Consider the following 22,793-nt stretch of genomic DNA (forward strand, 5'->3'; position numbering starts at 1 on the left):
CACATACAGTATCACTATCCTGGCTGTTGCATGGGTGAGTTTTGCGTGGGCATTTTCTTCAGAAAATTTAAAATTCTGCTTGTGCTTCTGTAACTTTTTCAATCTCTGGGTTGTAGCATTTGCTCCCAGCTGTAAAGGGGGGAAAAATAGCTGTTAACCTGCACATGGACAGCAGCATTCCTTCTGGCCTTGATGAAATCCATCTCCCTTGTATGTTGCCAAGTTATACGTAGCTCCCATATTGATCTAACCTTCGAAAAACATACGGTTCGACCCCTTTTACCTGTCAGTCAGCTAGTGGGTTGAAGTGAGCTTCATATATCTCTCAAAAAGACAACTGCAGAATTATGCACAACACAGGAAGTGGATCTATAGAATCTTCACATAGGGCCTAATTCATTCAGGCTAAACTTTCACTCAGGAGATCCGTTCCGCCTACAAACAGCAGATCTGTTTGCTTAAAATGCTCTTTTCAAAGCTCTCCCGTAACTTCCAGGGCTACAGTGTCAGTGCGAGCAGTGAATAATTTAAGATTATCTTAATATATGTGCAGGTGGAGAGCAGTGGACGTCCCTTATCATTGTGTCTGTATTCAGCGCATGGGGCGGTACGATAAGGCACATGACGGAGGTGACAGGGGCCGTAAGAGAGACAAAGTGTCTCGTCATCTTCACTCTCTTCGTTTAATTATGGAGTCTGAGCTGTCATGGTTCTTTGTGCGAGCGTTTGCCACTTTCTGCACTGCTAGCCTATGCTCTGTCTCTCTCCGGTTGACACATGATATGACTCTATCAGAATTATTTGCCGCAGAAGGTCCCCGTGCACATTAAGTAAAGTTCAAGTGGAAGCTGAGGGATTTGATTGCTCTGATATACTCTCTCTCTTTCTTTCCCCCCTTTTTATTTCTTCTTCCTGCCATGGATCCTTCAATGTCTCAATGTCCTTTTTTGCTGCTGCTTTTTTCTTCTTCTTTTTTTTTTATCAGTGAATGTGTTTAAGGACTCATTAGTTTAAAGTTGCCTTGATGGTTTAATTGAGAAAGTAAGTTTGAATCGGGAAGAAAAGAAAGATCCTCTTCATCAATCAAATCACATTAACCCATCTATTTCTCATTCATTCTATTTTCATTCATTCATTCTTTCATTCATTCATTCTTTCTTTCATTCTAATTTTATTTATAATATTATTATTACTATATTATTAGTATTTATAATGTTATTATTTTCACATAATATAAAGTACTATTCTATAGTTAGATAAAATTGTATTATTTATTTATTTATTTTTAATGTTTATTCAAATTAATATTATATTATAATTATGTATAATGTTGTTGTTGTTGTTGTTGTTATTATTATTATTATTATTATTATTATTATATAGTAGCATAATTTAAATAATTTAAATAATAGTATTTTTATTATAATTATATATTTATACTTATTGTGTATAAAATGTTATTGTTAGTAGTATTTACATAATTTAAAGTATTATATGCTATAAGTAGTTTATTTATTTATTCTCATTTTATTTATAATATTATATATTCTTAGTATTTATTTATAATGTTGTTGTTGTTTTTTTACATAATATAAAGTATTATTCTGTAGTTAGTTTTGATACAATTTTATTTATTCATTTATTTTAATATTTTATTTATATTGATATAATATTATAAATGTATGTATAATGCTGTTATTATATGTAGTAATAGTGTAATTTAAACCATTTAAAGTATTATACTATGATTTATTTCTAATAATTTTATATATGCTATTGTTATTAGTAGTATTTACATAATTTAAAGTATTATATACTATTTCTTTATTTTTATTACATGTTCATTCATGTAAATTCATGTATTGTTAAATAAAACTTCAACAAGACTTGTTCCTGTCACTTATATCAAAGTTATTGTATCAAAGTAAAAATCCTAGACAAAAAACTAGGTTAAAAAAATTTAGTTTTCCTTAAAGATCTTTCGAAAAGACTGATTCTACCTGTTCATGGCCAAGCATTCATAATAATGCTGGTAAAAAATTGCTGGTAAAAAAAAAAATAAATAAATAAATAAATCGTATTTAGTTAAAAACATTGTGCAGTGTGACATGGGCCTGTAGTGTATGTAAGTTCTAATATTTTTATAACATGCTAAATTACCTTAAAATGCTCTGGGGCATGTTGTCTTGTTTGTGATAAAAGCTTTCACCAACTTTTACATCTTCATTTTTCAAACTTTTCTTTCTCCAGGTAACGAGTTCGGTCATCCAGAATGGCTTGACTTTCCTAGGAAAGGAAACAACGAGAGCTACTATTATGCCCGTCGCCAGTTCAACCTTGTGGACATTGAGCATCTGCGATACCGACAACTATACGCTTTCGACCGTGACATGAATCTTACAGAAGACAAATACGGCTGGCTGGCTGCCGGTCAGGTGAGATGCACATACACACATTGCTAAATGTGCATGTCTCACACTGGTTTTAACCTACAGAAGAAACCCAGTGTAAATCTCCTTGCTGGATCTGTCCTTGCCATCTGTTAAACTGTGGGGAGCTATTTATCTGCCATATTAAATGGGATATGAGATGCATAGCCCATATGATAATGAAATTGCATAATACAGCCAACCAGGCATGACTCTCCAAAGCAGGAAGCCCATTTCACACACACACCTTATACTGAAGACAGCAGAAATAAGATGTCCACTGTATAAAACTGTATAAAACCCTTTCTAACCACAGGGGTTCACAGTTTATGTCCAATGTTTGTATCAATGCAATCAGAGACTCATATTGTCTCAAAAAAAAAAAAGAGGTGCAGATTTCCTAGCTTGACTAAGTGCCCCAAACCCTCGAAAACCAACAAATCAGATAAGGGCAGATAGTTTTTCAGCAGAGTACCTCTGTACTCACATCAACAATTGTCTAATTTGTTTAAATTGTTATTTCTCCTAAGGGTTTTTAGAAGAAACATCTGAGAACTTATGATCTAGGAACAACATCTGAGCAATAAAATCTTCCCCTGAGATTATTTCATGATAATTTTGCATTGTGTTTGACAGTCATTTACATCATTTGCATCTCGTTTTTGTTTCAGGCGGCAGTCACGACTTTGAATCAAGCTGATAAGGTGATCGTATTTGAACGCGCAAACCTGCTGTTTATTTTCAACTTCCATCCCTGCAACAGCTACATTAACTACAGGGTGGCAGTGGAGCATGCTGGGAAGTATCCTTTCACAAGGGAGCTCCAGAAGACTAGCACATCTTAGTAATGGAGTGTGTTTATATGCGTGTGGGAGTGAGATTATATGTGTGTGCATATGAGCTGTGAAATAGACAGGAAGCATGTGGGAGAGAGGTTAGGTCACTTATTAGAAATTCATTAGCCACATATAGTATATGCATGATGAGACTGAGTGTGTGTTTTCGATGTTTTACAATGTAAGACCTCTGTGTGTGTGTGTGTGTCCTTCAACCCTTCATGGCTCTTTAGAGGCCAGCCTGCCATTGGTTGTGACACATTCCCATTGATGCTTAAAGATGAGCTTGTACGCTAGGGAGGAAGGGGAGGGGAGAACAATCTGACAAGTCTTGAAAACACATTTAATTGGCTGCAGAGATGCTATAGGTTACTTTCATCACACAAAACGAGCTGTTCATGGCTTTGTATGTGCGTGGGTGTGCACATGTGATGCTGTGTTGGGGCATTCAGGTTGCACCAATGGGAGTTTGTGTTTGTACGAAGACTCCAATTAGTATGAGAGAACGAGACACCCTACGATGAGAGAAACTACGGCTCATCAAACATCTCCCACTCGCACATATTTGCTCACACAAATACCCTCACTCATCAACACACACCGAAGAGAAGGCCTTAGCCCAGTTAAAATCCACAAAGATGAAACCAATAGCATTGTTGTTTTTGCTAAAAAGGGCTTTTAGCATGTAGCAGAAAACAAAATTAGCTTAAGCCAGAAATCGGGGCAATTAAAGGCACAGTGTTTGTTAAAACTTCCAAAGAAGAAAATGTTTCACATGTAATTAATTGAACATACAGTGGGGTCTTTAAGTCTGAGAGCACATTGAAAACATTGTTTGTAGTATTATTATTATTATTATAGGGGTGGTTGATTATGATTACACTTTTTAACTTTAGTTAGTGTGTAATGTCGCTGTTAGAGTATAAACAATGTTTGCTCAAAGTTCAATGCAAAGGGAGATATTTTCTTTTAAAGAATTATCTGCAAATGGCTGGTAGGGACTACAAGGAGCTTCTTCCCATGTTAGTGACATCACTAACCCTAAAATTTACATAAACCCTGCCCCCGAGAACATGCAACAAAGGGGGGTGAGGCCATGTTGGGCTGCTTTAGAGAAGAGGAAGAGTTGTTTTAGTAGAGTGTTGTTGCCATGCCGCCATTTTACGCCGGACTGCTTCACAAACGAGGTCATTTTGGTTGCGTGAGATTCTCCAGCTTTGTTGCTGTTGAGCAACTTTTGGAACGAGGCCGGGAGCAGCAGCTCATTTGCATTTAAAGGGACACACACAAAAATTTGACAAGCTATAATAAGTGATCTGTGGGGTATTTTGAGCTGAAACTTCACATACACATTCTGGGAACACCAGAAACTTATATTGCATCTTGTAAAAGGGGTATTATAGGTCCCCTTTAAGGCAAAAGTGTAGCGATACTTCACAGACAAGAATATAGTTGAACCCAGGTGCAGGAGTTTATTAGACGAAAGGCACTGGAGAAACAGGCAAGTAGCAAGAGGTAAGTTTTACAGGTAAACACTTCCCTTGTACAGTCTTTTAGTCTCTGGTAACAACTTAGGCACAAGGTAAATAACAGATCATGATATGAATCCTCAGGTAGGTAATATAAACATTCTCTGAGACATCACTTAAAGGTGCAGTAAGCGATTTTTGAAAAATGCTGTTGAAAATTGGATCAGACCGAGCACCATGACACACTTGTAGCCAATCAGCAGGAAAGGGCATATACATTCATGATGGGGGAGGAGAGAGAGCTCAGTGCACAAGGCAGCCATTAGCAGAACGACTATAGAAAGAGAGAGATGGCGGAGAAAATACAAAAAAAGGCAAGGGCCAGGGGAAAATAACTTTAAAAAGAAGGTTTCAATCAGGCAAGAGGTAGAACCTGAGTTAATATCGGAGAAGCGTTCCAGAGTTTGAGAGATGTTCACCCAAAAGTCATCACTTACTCACCCTCAAGTTGTTCAAAACCTGTATGAGTTTCTTTCTTCTGTTGAACACAAAAGAGGATATTTTAGAGAATGTTGGAAACCAGACAATTGACGGTAGCCATTGACTTCCGTAGTATTTTTTTTTTCCTACTATGAAAGTCAATGGCTACCGCCAACTGTTTGATTACCAACATTCTTTAAAATATCAGCAGAAGAAACTCGTACAGGTTTGGAACAATTTGAGGGTGAGTAAGTGATGACAAAATTTTCATTTTTGGGTAAACTATCCCTTTAAGGAACGGGAAGACCTGAAAATGGATGCCGAGGTGACTTTATTTCTTCTTTATACATGAGTAACGTTATTTTTGCTGTTTCATAGAACTAAGATATGCTGTCTTTTGCTTGAAAAAACTTGTATGACATCTTCGCTTGTTTGTTCATTTTCCATTTATTTTCTTCACTTCAGCAATAAAGAGACATCATACCCTCGGCTGCAGGCACAGCAAATTCTGTAGACATTGCCTGTGTTGCATAGCGTCTACATGAATGTGGGGGTTGAGGCATCAAGATTGGGGTGTGATCCTTTTGGGTAGGGGCGTGTTTGTTTTCGTGATTTCAAATATCAACAGCATTTTCCAAAAAACACTTACTGCACCTTTAAGGCAGAAAAGCATCCGAGATACTGAACAAAGGCTGGAATAACTATCTTGTGGCACACGCCATGCACGCCATTGACTTCGATACAACCAAAATTAGTTTCTTGGATTTTAAGAAATCTACTGCTCACAATACGCTTTTAAGAACTGACTCTTATCCGTTACCCTTAAAGAACAGTCTTACTTACAGCCAAAAGTGTCGGTTAAAAAGAATATGTAGTGGACCAGATAATTTTAGTAAGAATCTTGTAAGAAAATTGATTTAAAAAAAAAAAAAATATATTTTTATTGTAGAGGATACAATCCTAAGCAAATATAAGTAGCAGAACAAAAAATTGAGGATCAGTCTCATTTAGATTTATTGAAGGATAAAAAAAGTCAAAAAAGATTCTGTTATTTTTACTACTCAATATACTAAACGTGCAGAAAAAAATCAAAAAGATAATTAATCAACACTGGCATATTTTTCAATCTGATGAAAGACTTGAACTTCTCCAGGATCCCCCTCTCACTGTGTTTAAATGTGGATGTAATTTGAGAGACTAGCTAGTGAGATCAGTCTTTACTCCTCCACCTGTAACAACACAAACTACATTAACATATTCGAGAAGGTAACTATCACTGTGGCTCATGTAGTCAGTGTAGTTATACATACTATTGCACATTTTTTAAACACCCTCATACTGGTAAATCGAAAAAGGGGGACAAACCAAGTTCTAATATTCTATTGTGAAATTCATGTACATTTAGTACATTAAGTTCAGCTTTTCACTAAAACTGTTATGCTGACAATATAAAATATATTGAAAATGCAAAATAAACACATTTTTACTTGTGCTCAGACTTGTGGGCCTCACTTTACTGTATAAATCTGCATAACTGTCGTAACTCTAGTCTTCATTCATTTTCAAGGCTCTTGTTTGTATCTTGTCATGTGCTTGTGCGTGAGCCACTGGAAACATCAGAGTCTTGTTTGTGAGCCCATCGAAATGGATGCACCTATACCTCAGATCAATAAAACAGCAATTTGTGGTGGCAAACAGACCACAGCAGTCTGCCTCAGATGGGGTGGGATCTATTTATTTTGCCCCCAAGAACAGAGCTCTATGTTGGGGGAGGCTTGAGTTTCTGCAAGGGGTTTTCTGCAGACTTGATGCTTCAGGAAAAGAGAATGTGATCGATAATGCATTGTAGGGGTATATCCAGAGCTTTCCCTGCAACTCTTTCCACTTTTATGTTTCATTCAGTGTGTTTTTGCTCTTAGTTTGCCTCTTTCGCAGTCAAGGGAAGCGGACAGGGATACTACTCTGTGATAGTCAACGATTGCTTAGGAGGCATACTTTGCCAGGTAACGTTTTGATAAATAAGTCAAGAGACAAACAGTACGTGTGCATTGCAAGGTTGCAGCTGATACTAAGAGAATATTGTTGCTTGATGCCAAGTGAGATCGTTTGAAAAAGACAGTATTATTTTTCAGTTTTATATATGATGAAATATTAGACTTTTTCTTACAAAATGGAAAAGTTTGGAATTGTATCAGTTGAACAAGTTGTTTTTCTCCAGGTTCACTGTACGTGTTGTGGTTATGTTTTGAAAAGACTTTTTCACTTAGTGACAACATGATCAATATTTTTGTCTTTGTTTTTTCTTTGTAAACATATATATTACACATACACACACACAACCATTTAAAAACAACCATTAAGCAGTTTTTAACATTGGTAGTTGCCAAGTAGTAGCCAAGTATATTATAACAGTTTTTGAAGGATCATGTGACACTGTAGACTGTATGTAAGGACCAAGGTTAGAACAAGGGTGTGAGGGCTGAATGTAGGAGAAGGTAGAGAACCCAGTTGCAGAAATAAGAGCTCAGTCAGGAAATAAACTTAATATCTCTTTTAATTAGTCCAGAAAGTAATTCCAAAACAGAAGATCCAAATAGTTCCAAAAAGTCAATGCAAAAAATGATAAAGAAATTTAAACAATCTCCAAATGTTCCAAGGAGTCAATACAAAAAATCCAAAAGACGGTCTAGAAACATCAGAGAGTAAATGATGTTTCCCAAAAAGGTAAATCAAAAAACATCTAAAAAAAAACTTCCAAAGGACAACAAAATGCAAAAGTCAGATCCAGAGAAAATCACAAAAGACTGGAGATAACAGGCACTCACAGGAAATGAGGCACAGGTATAATAGAACAATAGCGCACGATACAATGGCGAGAAACTGAAATGAAATTTGCTGTTTTTCCACTGTCGGGCCTAAAGCGGGCGTGCTAGTGCGTGCCAGGGCCAGTCACGTTTCCACTGTCACTTCCGGGGCTTGATCGTGCCTCATCGAGGCTTCCTCGGGGCCAACGGCCAGGGTTTTTCGGCCCGCCGAATACCTTGGTCCAAAGCGGGCCAGCTCAGGCTTGAGGGAGTGGTTTACGAACAAAGGCGGAGTTTATCTGTGTGTGGAGATGGAGGCACCATGGATGATTACATGTAGGTTACCAGCTAACAAAGAAAATCATTTTAACTCAAAACTCACTTTCAGACAGCAGCAAGTATTTGAAATAACTTATGTTTGTGATCCGATGTGGATTCTGATCACCAAGACTATGCGCGCTATTACCATAGTAAACATGGTAAATACGACGGCTTGAATAAATCAGACAAATCATATACGTAGGCTATCACAATTATGTATTTATTTTATCTGTCAGCACGTCTCATCTCTTAACGGACTGTCTGATATCCATATTTAGCTCCGCATATTTCATAAAATAAAGCAACTCCAGTTTTTTGGGATTCCTCTGTTTCTCAGACTGAAAATATATATCTGTTGGGACTGTCACTGGAGAGAGTGCTAAGCTCCTCAGGTCATATTTTTGGTGGAAAATTTGAAGAAATTATCATTCTTTGTAAATGGATGTAAACATACTGTCCCATGACTACAAATAAACAGAAACGGACGCGACTGAATAAGTACGTGTGTCCTCTTTCTTTTGTGAAATAACAGTAAATACCACTTTATTTCTGTGACTAATGTTTAATCTTGACACAAATTAATTCATTATGATCAGTTTGTTTGGTAAAACATAGAACTTGGGTTTTTAAATCTTTAAGTAAACAACAAAATGCCAACAAACACCTGCTTTTATCACGTTCACTTTACGATCTCGCTAGTTTCCAGTGATTTCTTTCTGATTATTTTTCTGATAAAACTTCCATTTGTTTGTGAAATGACGGGTTTGTGGGACGTTGTTCCAGAGAGGCGTGTTACGGATGGGTTTTAGTGAAGTGCTGCAGAGCTACTGGCCCGATGGTGAAAATGCAGCGTGATTTTGGGCTCGGTGCTACAAGTCCGGGGCTATTAGCCTAGCCTGGCCCGCTAAAAGCCCTGGCTCGCACTGGTCCGACAGTGGAAAAGCGGCTAATGAGGGCCTCTAGTAGCCAAAACTAGTCCATAAACCTAACACTGTAGTGACTGCTGTTTTGCCATCACAGGAATAAATTACATTTTAAAGTATATTAAAATAGTAAACAGTTTTTTTTTAAGTTGTGATATAGCAAATTAGCTCAAAAGAAATATGAATAATTAACTATAACGAATTATAATTAATTATAAATATTTAGTTTCAGACTGTAGCAGAATTAATTTTACGATTATTTAATCAGCTCGTTCAAGCGAACAGACAGCATAATCAGTTATCAATTATAAGAAACAAATTATCTTCCTGGCCAAGAAAGAAGAACTTTTTCCAACCATATAAAGTACTAGCAGGGTAATAGTATGTAGCTAGATCAAAACGTTTTAGAGACTTTGATTTGTGAGCATCAACACAGAGACAATAAGCGTGGATATAATGGTTTAATAAATCAAACTACATTAGGCTACACACACAACTAAACTAAGCAAAGATTATATACAGAATAAAGAAAGTGAAGGAAAGTAAAGAAAGAGAGAGAGAAGAGAATGGCAAGATTACAACAGTTAACCACAACCTGCGAGAAACATCAAAGAATCAGGGTCACCTTAAAAGGGGCACAATAACTTGGAAATGTGTCTAAAGGCTGCAAACGGGTACTTGCATTGACTTTGGTTGCTAAATAAGTCCAGATGCGGTATTTTGGAGATTCTTGATGATTTTGTCAGGAGTGCGCTGAAGCGTTCGCTTTTGTTCTTCTGGGTGATCCACGTTGAATCTAACAAAGTTAACTTGAAGATAAAGTTGCCGGAAAAAGATGGGAAACGATGGTCTCAAAAGAGATTGAGCAAAGGTGTACCTGATCTGAGGACTCTTAAAGGCCCTATCAGTTCACACCCATTTCAGTGAGGTGACCAATCAAAACTGACCAAGAGAAAGTCTTTGTTCTATCTTGTCACCCTATTTGCATGTTTATGTTGGTCTAGAGAATTTGTGCAGTTTTACACAAAAGCATGGTAAAAATATTCTGATGCATTTTGTCATAGCATACTATACACCGTTACTTATGAAATGAAAAGAGGATTCTTTTGATACCAAGAAAGATGGGGATTCAAAGACATTCAAGCAGTAATACATACACCTTGATTTAGGCATTTGAAGTTACCCTGACATAACTAAAGAATCATAATTAGGTCAATATAACAAATACATACATGAAACACAGGGAAAATACTATATACAGTTAGGACAGTTTGATTGTGGATAGAAATGGAGTCAATGTCCTTTTTCCAAAGTGTATTGCAAGTTTGTCTGTAGTCTGTAGACCAAATGGCTGGCACTGTCTGTTGATGGGGGATGCAGAGAGGGGATCACCTCCTGTCTTTGAAGCTTGCAGAGAGCTCCAGACACCGTCTCTACTAAGGTCGTTCATGGGAGCCTAGGTGATAACGAACCTTTGAAGAGAACTGGTTTTGCGACTCTTTGGAACTGATGGCTTAGTTTGAACAACAGGAGAGAAAATGAAGGATTTTATGATGCCTAAACCATTTTGATCATGTCCATTCGTTACAGTGATAATGTTTTGATCAAATAAATGCAGCCTTGGTGACTAAGACTTCTTGAAAAAACATGAGAAAAATCTCTCTCTCTCGCTCTCTCTCTCTCTCTCTCTCTCTCTCTCTATATATATATATATATATATATATATATTTATTTATTTTTTTTTTTTTTTTTTTGCAGTACAAGCTTTGTCATCTCTGGAAACTCAGCCTTGCCCTCACCTTACATACAATTTTCAAGCTCAATTATAAATGCCCCCACTGTCAAGTAATAAACACCTCTGCAAGGCGCAGAGCTACACGTGCTGAATGGCTAGTTTGAACCGTGTCGCTAATGCACTCTCCAGCAGTTCCAGACTTGAGCGAGCAACCCTTCATTATAGCAAACCCAGAGCAGAGGCCCTCGCCCACCCAGCAGCTCCGCTCATACCCCCTGGTCTCCTCTTCAGAGAACAAGGGCTGCGGGGAGCAGCCGGAGATGAGCTCCACCAGCTGAAGGCCTCCCACCAGGGCCTCTATTTAATCATGGCCCAGGCAGCGAGCCCGCTTGGCGGGGAATAAAGACACCCTTTAGCCAGGGCCACTTAGGCTTCCTCCAGCCCCTGCCGCTGCCCTTTCTGTGTCTTGCGCATGAGGGGGGAGCCCTCTTTCCATGCCACCAGCCGTCGAGCTTTGAAGATGAGAGACGAGGGTGTTAGAAGTGCACGACCGGTGGAAAGAACAGTAAATATGGCCCATGTGCGCCTCCCCGAACTCCTAATCGTTTTGTGTTTGCCAGTGTATTCTTCTCATTAAAACCTCGCCTTTAACCAGAGTCCATGTGGGCTTTGTGAAAAAGAAAAAAAAAAATCCTCCATTTCCGCCCTGAAGCCATAAACCTAAATGTAGAGTTTGAAATGAAATTGATATTCAAGTGGCGTTATGCTTTTTTTGACCTGCCAGTAGATTCTCTCGACGGCCTGTCCTGTGTCTCTGACTCTCAGCACTGATACTGCAGATGTTGAAGTGTGAATCCCACCAGGATGTCAGCTTGATCTGTCTTTGAAATGCTTTGAGTCACATCCTCATTATATCTCATGCGTAATACAGTGACACACACACCTGATATGGAGGTCTAGTAATGTTTCATATCTGCTGTCCCTCGTTCCCATAGCTGTGCTGCTGACCGGCTGGAGCCGTTACTAATCGCTTAAAGCTGATCATTATGCCAGATTTCTCCTCCGCTGGAGTGTTTTGTTTTGGGGAAAGCAAGGATGAGGTCTTGGAGGACGATCAATCATTTCACCTCGTGGGAGAATATCGATCCTTCCGGTCTCCAGGGCCATGAAGTGCGAAGGGGACGTTCAGCCAATCGAACGGGTCAATACAAACGTGGCTGGCTCAAGCCTGCTTCTGATAGGTGATCACAGCCACGCTTTCTGCTGGATGGGTAGGGACAGTCACAAAACAGGGTTTGTATGGAATGGTGATTTTCCCATAGGACATATTGAATGAACTGCCTAAAATCAACAAAGCCTCGTAGAAAGACCTGAAAAAAAAAGCATGTTCATAGTTTTTTTCAACTGGTGACACCAAAAACAACTGCAAAAATAATGTTTGTTTTCAAAAGCAGAGAGTGCCCTCCATTGTTTGGACAGATTATCCCGCCCCCAATTGCATTGGTTGAGCACATGTGCTATAACTGCATTTTTTCTAATCCCATTGGCTAATAATTTTATTTAATTTATTATTATTTTAAGCATAATTGTAAAAAAAAAAAAAATTTAGTTGGGTGGGTGGGTGGATAGGTAGGTATGTAGATTTTATTTATGTATAAAACCCTAAAGCTACCTAAATGAAATGGCTTCTTTTCAATATTTATTTGTTTGTTTGATTGGTTTGTTTGTATTTATTTAGTTTTTAGTTAATTATTTTATTTTGTTTTTTACAGGACTCCAATAAAAAATATGGTTAATTAAATAAATTTACTGATAATGAAGATTAATAGTAATACATTTATATTATTTTATTTTAATATTATGAATAATAACTTTTTACAGTGTTTCTTCTATTGGGTTTACATACACACTTGATTTCTCAGTAAACTTTATTTGCTTTTGTAAGTTGCTTTTACTAAGTGTAACCACATTCTGCAGAGAAGCATAAAAGGAAATAAGTCCTCCAGACTCTGTCCCTACAGAGAGAAGTGTAGAGTGCAGTCAGGTCTACAGCAGACTTAAGGGTTCCCCAGTTAAAACGTGTCCGGGGGCAAGTTATCTTCAGATCGATTGGGGTACTGAGAGAGGACCATCTTCCACTCAGTTTCAGAGAGCTGTATATCCAGGATGGCAGGACTTAGTGCACACTTGGGAAACTTTTCTCTGCATTATTCATGAAGACTAATGCACCAAGTTGAGGTGAAAGGCTACCTATTGTATAATGTTACATATTCGTAGGGGCACGCATGAGGGATTTTCAATGACTGCCACTCAAACCAGTTTATACAGGCAGTAAGGAGAAACAATGGCATTAATTACTTTGACAAATACATGCTGTAATCTCTGCTTTTTAGTGCCTTGGGCTCAGTCTCATTCTCTGGCTATGTTTGAAATCATATACCACCACTACTCTTGAATCTCATTTTTGACTCATTATTATAAAGTTAAGATATATTTACACATGAACCCTGGCTGTGAGAGCCAAGCATTTGCATTGTCTTCCCCCCAACTGATACATTTTAAGGAAGATATTAGTTAAATAGTGAGATGTATTCATATTTTGCTTGGGGATGCATTTTTGAAAAGTGTTATAATTCAGTATGCAAGCACATGATTTTACTTCCTGGAGAGACTTTCCCAGCAAGCTAGGAGGCTGAATTCTGGATAATTTCATTCCAGAGCAGTTCACTCTTTAAAGGCTGAAACTTCAGTATGTTTATCTCAAAACACTCATGAATCAGCAGTTCAATTTAGAATCATTTAGAATAGTTTATCTGTGATTTATTTAATGGGTTCTGTTGTGTGAATAATTAAACATACTTTACCACCAACACCCACTTTTGCATTTATGCAACATTCAGAAAAATGTATCATATTTACAGAGGTTTATGTATGTTGCTGAAATGAATTTTTTATCCCTTAAAATGTTGAGAACTGTAAAATATGTATGTGGAATATGTGTGTGGAATACTTAGTTACAGTATTTGGAAGATTTTATTCAGAACAGTCAATAATAGTGTCAGTAGGCAGTGACCATGTTGCTTGACTCTGGCATGCTGGGAGATTCAAATAAATATATGAATATAAATATGTAAATATATAAATATTTTCCATTAAACTTGTTGCTATGAGACATTTTAAAGCAGGGGTCTCCAAACTCTGTCCTGGGGGGGCCACTGTCTTGCAGATTTTAGCTCCAACCCCAATTAAACACACCTGAACCAGCTAATCAAGGTCTAATGAGGCATACTAAACTTCCAGGCAGGTGTGTTGAGGCAAGTTGGAGCTGAACTGTGCAGGACAGTGGCCCTCCAGGACTAAGTTTGGAGACCCCTGATTTAGAGTGTGTACTGCTGTTATATGCTTTTTTGCCCATATTGGTTAGAAAAAATGCTTAAAAGCAGGGTTCTCCAAACTCGGTCCTGGAGGGCCACTGTCCTGCAGAGTTTAGCTCCAACTTGCCTCAACACACCTGCCTGAAAGTTTCTAGTGTTTGACCTTGAATAGCTGGTTCAAGTGTGTTTAATTGGGGTCGGAGCTAAACTCTGGACAGTGGCCCTCCATTATCAAGTTTGGAGGCCCCTGCTAAAAGTGTTGCAATTTTGCGATAGTTAAAAATGCAAAGGAACCATTTATTTATTTTTAAAACATTTTTTTAAAATGGTCATGTGACAGCAATGTACTACAGAACCCCTAAAGTGAAATGATAGTTCAACAAATAAATAAATAAAAACATGTTTCCAAGCAAATGCAAAGTTTCTCGGGGAAACGCAATACTTTTGCGAGAGAACGTAAATGCAAAAGCATTGAAATATAATTTTTCCTCCCATTTCATATTTTTTTTCCATCACCATGCCCCTTAGGGGCTCCGTAATATACGGCAGTTTAAAACGTACATCATCACATTCACAATTAGACAGTGGCCCTCCATTATCAAGTTTGGAGGCCCCTGCTAAAAGTGTTGCAATTTTGCGATAGTTAAAAATGCAAAGGAACCATTTATTTATTTTTAAAACATTTTTTTAAAATGGTCATGTGACAGCAATGTACTACAGAACCCCTAAAGTGAAATGATAGTTCAACAAATAAATAAATAAAAACATGTTTCCAAGCAAATGCAAAGTTTCTCGGGGAAACGCAATACTTTTGCGAGAGAACGTAAATGCAAAAGCATTGAAATATAATTTTTCCTCCCATTTCATATTTTTTTTCCATCACCATGCCCCTTAGGGGCTCCGTAATATACGGCAGTTTAAAACGTACATCATTCACATTCACAATTATAACAAATAATAATCAGTACACTGAGTGTAGCAGTACGCTAGTATTCTATTCTAAACAAAGCCTTTAAAAAAAACGAAAAAAACAATTGGACTTAAAACAGATGAGAGCGATTGATTGGATTGTCTAATGTTGATGTAATGGTGATTAATTGAAGCTGTAGATGCTATCATAAGATTCAAACATTAATCTCATTCACACAGTGAACACAGAGTTGGCACATTGACAATTTGCATAGCCATAAAATGAAAGTAACTAAATTGTTTATCTACATTGAGATGAAAGCAGACATGAATCTTATGAAACAAGAGCTTCCAGGGCTGTTAAAGTTATAGTCTGGACATTTTCCAACATTTCAACAGAGACGATTTAAGGGTAGAATTAAAGTAGGGGAAAAAAGCCTTTAGAAGTGAAAAAAAGGGCAAATTGGCTAGAGAGAGAAACGATAAGCTGTGTTTGAAATGAGGGAGTCGGGCGTGGTGGAGAAAACTTTCAAACAGATAAAGAGCGAGAGTGAGAGAAGGCCATGTGGGTATAGATTTTAGATTTAGAATATTAGATTTTCTACAGTTCAAGGAGTTTAGGTGAATGGCCCACGGCTGTGTTGATTCCCAGAGTGCTTCCTGTGGTGCGGAGCCCCGATTCCTTCTCCAAAAGTCTTTCAATCCTTCCGTGGACAGTGGAGGAGCCTGGTGGAAACTATCATCCTCCGTTTGGAGCTAGTGGGTTGTAGAGAGAAATCAGCCCCCTTCCAAACAACTGGGAGAAGAGTAGGAAAGAGGAAAAACAGAACAAGCAGGAGAAGATTTGGAAATGCATAGCAGCATGCAGGAAAATAAACTAAAATCAAGACTGTGAAAAGATTGCTTTCCCACCAACCTCCCCTAAGAAATTCTCTGAAAATCAAGCAGCGGGGTTGCTTGGGAAGGTGCGGTTCTGCTCACGCACATGGCATTGTGGTCTGTTTACTAGATTTAACCACAATCCCTCTCAAATCCCCAATTTTACACAGAGCCATGGCGTTTTTATTGTCGATTTTAAAACTATCATGGCAAGTCGGCGGATATAATCTCTCTCCAAAATGATGTGCTTGCCAATTTCTGGACCTGATGCTTTTTTTTCCCCTCCTCCGTGAGGTTTTTGTTTGTTTGTTTGTTGAAGGAGGAGTGGGATTCATCTCTTGGGAGTAAGGAAGTCGGTCTGGATCAGATCCATAATTTTTTGAAGTACAGATTTCCTGGTTTAATGAGAATAAGTTTGCCACCTGCCCTTCTTATCCAGCTCACAATTAAAAAAAACGCGTTTGACTTCCTCTAATCTCTACAGCAGCTGGCAGCTTTTACGAGCATCACCATAAAACTCACCAGTCGAGAACCGCTGATTTAAAATGTATTGTGTTGTAAGTCTGTGAAGGCACAGAATATATTCATCTAGTCATCGTAAAACATCCTTTATTGCATCCTTTACAAGAGTTATTTTCCATTGTTTAAAATGTTTCACCTCTTCAGCAGCGGTCAAATGTCAGAAATAATTTTTCAGTTGTTGCATTTAACAGGAAGTGGTGAAATGACTCACAAATTGGAAGTATTGATTCTGATTCACTTATTCATACTAATTATTAGACAGTTAGCTTCTGCCAATTTTATTTGTATTTTATTTATTTATTTATTTAATTATTTTGACCCTGACCTTCAGGGCTTCTTTTGACCAAAAGAAAAGCAAAAGTTGATGCAGTAGGCTAATTGTAATCCAAAAAGCTGTAAAAAATATGTTTTAAATATGCGTTGCCCTTTCAGGCATTGAAAATATATTCAGAAATTATGCAGATTTTTTTTTTTCTGTTTTATTATAATGTTAGACCCAGCATAAAATATATAATATTAATAGAAGAAAAGGCACTTAATTTTTGTCCACTTTGCCCTTCAGGACTTTTCAGATCTATGCATTCATTTTCAGCACGTTTAAATGGAGTTTGTTCACACCAAAAAAGTCACAGTTCACACTTACCAAGCTGAAGTGTTACTCATTTGCACTATGCCATATTTTAACTGCACTTTATGTGACTTTTACATTTGGGACGTTTGATAATAAGAATGCACTAACCTGTAGTATTTTAATTAGATTTCCTCTTCCCATAATGCAATAGTTTAGAGTGAGTGGTCTCCCTTGCTTCGTGTGGAGCCTGTTCACTGGTCTGACTGTGAACACACACACACGCACACAAACACGGCTCCGATAGGGGGTAAATTGTGTTGTAGCTAATGATTACGTAAGCTAGCGGGAGGCGTGGAGGATTGCCTGAGGGTCTCCATGGGAAGAGAAGGGTGAGATATGTTCCTTAGACACAAACTCTTGACTAAAGATTAGCCATAATAATAATTAATGTCCTTGTGACACGTAACATACTTGCTGACAATCATAGCTTCAACTCTCCCTGCCAATTCCCTGTGACATGAATCAGTATGTGGTGTACATGAATTCAGGCACTAGCAAGGGCCTTGATCCACTAAACATTGGGCCACTGATGATTAAATTATTTGTAACAGGATTACAAGGTCACAAATTAAAACCTAGCTGGTATTTATCATCAAAATCAGAGGTCTCAGATTAGGTGGTCTTGACTTGGTCTCAACCCCTCAAAGTCTTGGTTTTGTCTTGGTCTCAACATGCATTGTCTTGGTCTCGGATTAGGTGGTCTTGACTACAACACTAACATAAATGCATAATTATATATTATGCAGTTTATTCTTCTGTTTTATCTATGCATTTTCTCATTGATTAGAGGTCTCTTGTGACTGCAAATATGCATGTGTCCCACCTCAGAGATGCAGATAGAGATCCATGTCGTGTGTATCATTTGTCTGGTGGCTTCCCTCTCTTCTTGAGCTGTTACTCAACAGTCATCCATCACATCTCATGCGTTTATCATTATCCGACCAACCATCTGTCCCTGAGCTACTCTTGACAAGAGAGAAGGAAAGAATAAGAGAGAGATAAATGTCACAAGACCAAAGAGCATTTCACTAGAGTCTCCTTACAGTTCCTTGATCATGCTTTGTATCAGATATAAGATCAAATTGAACTCGGACGAGCTGCAATATGGGGGTCACGGGAGGCTTGTGCAGGACACAGAGTTCTTCACAGAGCCCATGCCTTTCAATGGCAGAGCCCAATCATTTCTGGTGAGTTTCATCTCAACTACACCTTTCCACTCTTAAACCATTGACAAAAATGTTGTGTAATGTAGTGAGTAACAATTTGGGCAAGTACATGACCTCAAGTTTGCCCTTTAACAAAGAACTCAAACCATAGATGTCATTGACCATATTTTTCCATGGCCGATTTTGTCTCCACCACTTTATGAAATTACATGCGTCAGGGATGTATCTAATACAGATGAAGCATCTCCATTGGTCAAGGAGGAGTCATTTTGTTTGTGTTATAATGAGTGGCGATCTGACACTGGAATTTGTTATGTCAGACCCACAGTCTAGTTAAACCACAAAACAAAATGCAAACAATCCATTCTACTAAACCCAGAACTCAAAGCAAAGATTTATTGGACAAATAATTCAATGTGCAGTTGTAGATCGATGCATTTATCCTCTAAGCCACAAAATCCCAAAGCAAATAGTGGCAGATGTAGAAATTAAGTTATATAAATTAAATATCCATGCATTTGAATTGGTCAGCAAGATTGATATACCTTAAATCACCCTGTTATGAAGATGTTTGTCAACTTAATACACTGTTCTCATGAACAGTGTATTTTTAATGAACACTGGCTTATCTGAGCCGTTGTGTGAAAGATTTTGGCTTTTACAGTATCCATTTTATCTCCTCCTCATGTGCTGGAATGAGCAATGAGACATAAAAGTCTTGTTTTTTATATACTTGGTGTTTAAAAATGGATCCTTGTTGTCTCTTCTGTCCATAGCTCTGAATTAAAGCACACTGGATTTGTTGTAATCAGAGTCTTGGTTCAGACCCTAGTGAAATGCTACAGTTTACTGTATAAATACACTAGCTCAAAACAGCAGTGCACTAGTAGTATTTCATTATGCAATCACAATCTTCAGAGAGTATGGCATTTATTGAAAAATACAGCTTTAAGGTAAGAGCAAGAGATTGAATAAATCATGATCTCATTTCGGCCTCATTACAGCTTGTTGAATTTTATGACAATCCACTTTATATAGTCTATGAAGTCTGAACTCTGAAGGTGAGCTCTGCTGCCCTTCCCATAAATCAGCTGAAGATTTTTTGCAGAGCGGCCCAAACTGATGCTGGTTTGAGGTGTATAGGCTCTGTATGCTGTGTGAAGGTTTTTCATTGTTATGCAAATGTTATTCTTGCTATGTTAAAGGGTTGGTTCATCCAAAAATGAAAATTATCCCATAATTTACTCAAGCCATCCTAAGTGTGTATGACTTTCTTCTTTCGGCCAAATACAGTCAGAGTTATATTAAAAGCGCATCAATCCATCATAAACGTAATCCATACAACTCCAGTAGGTTATTAAATGCCTTTGAAGCGAAATGATGGGTTTTTTGTCAGAAAAATATGAATATTTAAAACTTTATAAACTATAATCACTGGCTTCCGGCAACGGCCGTACGTGTGTCTAGTTCCGGCGGAAGAGTGATCTCTGACCTGACGCGTGACGTAATGACGAACACAGAGGATAGAGCAAAACAAAATACCGGTCATGAATTAGAAGTCTAAAATGAGAATTTAATGAGAAATGTTGGAGGATTTCGATATAAGAGAAGAGTAGCTTGAGTTTGTTGCCCAGCCCTAGAAGTGTCTGATTTCACCTAAGCTTACATTACTCCTACATCCTACATCATACGTCAGTTCAGTGGTCACTCTTCTGCCGTAACTCGACTTGTTACCAGAAGCCAGCGATTATAGTTTAAATTTTGAAATATGGATATTTTTCTTACAAAAACCCATCACTTCATTTCAGAAGGCATTTATTAACCCACTGGAGTCATATGGATTACGTTTATGATGGATGGATGTAAAACTCACCATTCAATCCCATTACAAAGCTGGAAAGAGCCAGGATATTTTTTAAAAATAACTCTGATTGTGTTCGACTGAAAGAAGAAAGTCATATACACCTAGGATGGCTTGAGGGTGAGTAAATTATGGGATAATTTTCCCATAATTAAAAATATTTTTTTGGGTGAACTATCCATTTAACTATCCATTTTGTCTACATGCCATGTAAAGGTTCCTTCTGTGTAAACTTCCTTTATGCAGTCTAAAGGTTTCTTTGCTGAGTTATAAAGTGTGTTGTGTAATGTAAGTTTCTTTGTGTAGAATATTTCTGCATTCAGTGTTTTTTTTTTTGTTTTTTTTGTTTTTCTGTGTAAATGTTCAGCATATAAAATTTGCAGTATAAAGATTACCCTGTTTATGTCTATTGTGCAGTGTAATGGTTCTTCATTCTGTGTAAAGGTTCCTTGTGTAGTGTAAAGGTTCTGCACAAGTTTTTTTTTTTTTTTTTTTTAATGTAAAGCAGTGTAAAGAATTCTTCATTCCTGTACTGTACATGTTCTTAGTCCAATTTAAAGTATATTTGTGCAGCCTTTCCAAAGTTTCTTTGTGGACTGTAAAGGTTCTGCATACATTGTACAGTATCTTTATGCAGTGTGAAGGTTCTTTGTGTTACACAAAGGTTTTTGTTAGTTAGTTTGTTTGTTTGGTTGGTTGGTTGGTTGTTTTTTTTTTAGTTGTTTTTTTGTTTTTTTTTGTTTTTGTACTTCGTGCAGAGTAAAGTTTATTTGCAGAGTTCTACAAGTTTATTGTGCAGTGTAACACCATGTCTACACCAGACGCGAGTGAAACAACACGTTCAGTGTATACATGTTCTCAGTGCAGTCTGAAAGTTCAAAGGTTCTTTGTGGAGTGTAAAGGTTCTGCATCCAGTGGTTCTTTATGGAGTGTGAGTTTTCCTTATGCAGTGTAGTTTTTTTGTGCTTTTTAAAACTGTCCTAAAGTAGTATAAGTGTTGTTCATACAATGTAAAGGTTTTTGGTGTGTTAAGGTTTGAATTTTTTGTGCAGTGTAAAGTTTCTTTGCAGAGTTCATTAAGTTTATTGGGCAATGTAATGGTTCTTTGTAAAGGTTTTCCATCCAGTGTGTCTTTATGCAGTGTGAAGATTCTTCGTCTTATGCAAAGGTTCTTGGTGTGTAAAGGTTTTTTGGAGAGTTCAAATTATTTGTGCAGTGTAAAGTTTCTTTGCAGAGTTCATTAAGTTTTCTTTTAGTGTAAATGATCTTGGAGTACTCATATGAACGTTCTTTGTGCAGTTAGAAGGTTTGTCATGGAGTGTAAAAGTGTAAAAGTTTGTTTATACAGTGCTTTATAAAACTGTCCTAAAGTAGTATAAAGGTTGTTCATACAGTGTTAAAGGGATAGTTCACCCAAAAATGAAAATTTGATGTTTATCTGCTTACCCCCAGGGCATCCAAGATGTAGGTGACTTTGTTTCTTCAGTAGAACACAAATGATGATTTTTAACTCCAACCGTTGCGGTCTATCAGTAGTATAATGCATGTCAATGGGAACTCCATCTATAAGAGTCAAAAAAACACGCACAGACAAATCCAAATTAAACCCTGCGGCTCGTGACAACACATTGATGTCCTAAGACACGAAACGATCAGTTTGTGTGAGAAACCGAACAGTATTTATATAATTTTTTACCTCTAATACACCACTATGTCCAACTGCCTTGAGCGCACGCACAGCATCCGGTGTGTGAGGTCTGAATGCACTCTGATGCCGGAAGTGATCGCTCGCACTCATTGACATAAACACGCCAGAGATCCTTCCGTCATCAGAGCGCGTTTTTAGACCTCACCAACCGGATGCTCAAGGCAGTTGGACATAGTGGTGTATTAAAGGGAAAAAAAATGATAAATACTGTTCGGTTTCTCGCACAAACCGATCATTTCGTGTCTTAGGACATCAATGTGTCGTCACGAGCCGCAGGGTTTAATTTGGATTTGTCTGTGCATGTTTTTTTGACTCTTATAGATGGAGTTCCCATTGACGTGCATTATACGACTAACAGACTGCAACGGTTGGAGTTAAAAATTATCATTTGTGTTCTACTGAAGAAACAAAGTCACCTACATCTTGGATGTCCTGGGGGTAAGCAGATAAACATCATATTTTCATTTTTGGGTGAACTATCCCTTTAAGCTTTTTTATACAGTGTAAATGTATGACGTGTGCATTGTATTTCCATTTTTGCTGATTTAATGATCCAAAGGTGTGTATATTTGAGTGTGTAGCGCATGCCTGGATACAGCAGATGACTCCAAACACAACTCTGGAGATGGAAATGAACCCTGGGGGAGGTTTTAGACTGAACTTCAATATGTTCCCCATACCTGATTTTTTTTTAGAGTTCTCAATCTGTCTCTATCTTTCCCTCTTTCTCTACCTTTTCTCCACTG

The 22,793-nt window shown here is 37.6% G+C and overlaps 1 protein-coding gene across 1 annotated transcript in view; it reads left to right on the top strand.

The window, feature by feature from the left end:
- Window positions 1-22,793, top strand: part of gbe1a (glucan (1,4-alpha-), branching enzyme 1a) — a 159,416-nt gene that overhangs the window by 116,565 nt on the left and 20,058 nt on the right. Inside the window, exons 13-15 of the mRNA XM_051908043.1 lie at window positions 2,251-2,435; window positions 3,101-3,231; window positions 18,382-18,499. Of these exons, the coding sequence (XP_051764003.1) occupies window positions 2,251-2,435; window positions 3,101-3,231; window positions 18,382-18,499 (434 nt within the window). The remainder of the gene's footprint in view (window positions 1-2,250; window positions 2,436-3,100; window positions 3,232-18,381; window positions 18,500-22,793) is intronic.

The sequence above is a fragment of the Ctenopharyngodon idella genome, chromosome 10 (genome assembly GCF_019924925.1).
Source record: "Ctenopharyngodon idella isolate HZGC_01 chromosome 10, HZGC01, whole genome shotgun sequence".
NCBI classification, from domain to species: Eukaryota; Metazoa; Chordata; class Actinopteri; order Cypriniformes; family Xenocyprididae; genus Ctenopharyngodon; species Ctenopharyngodon idella.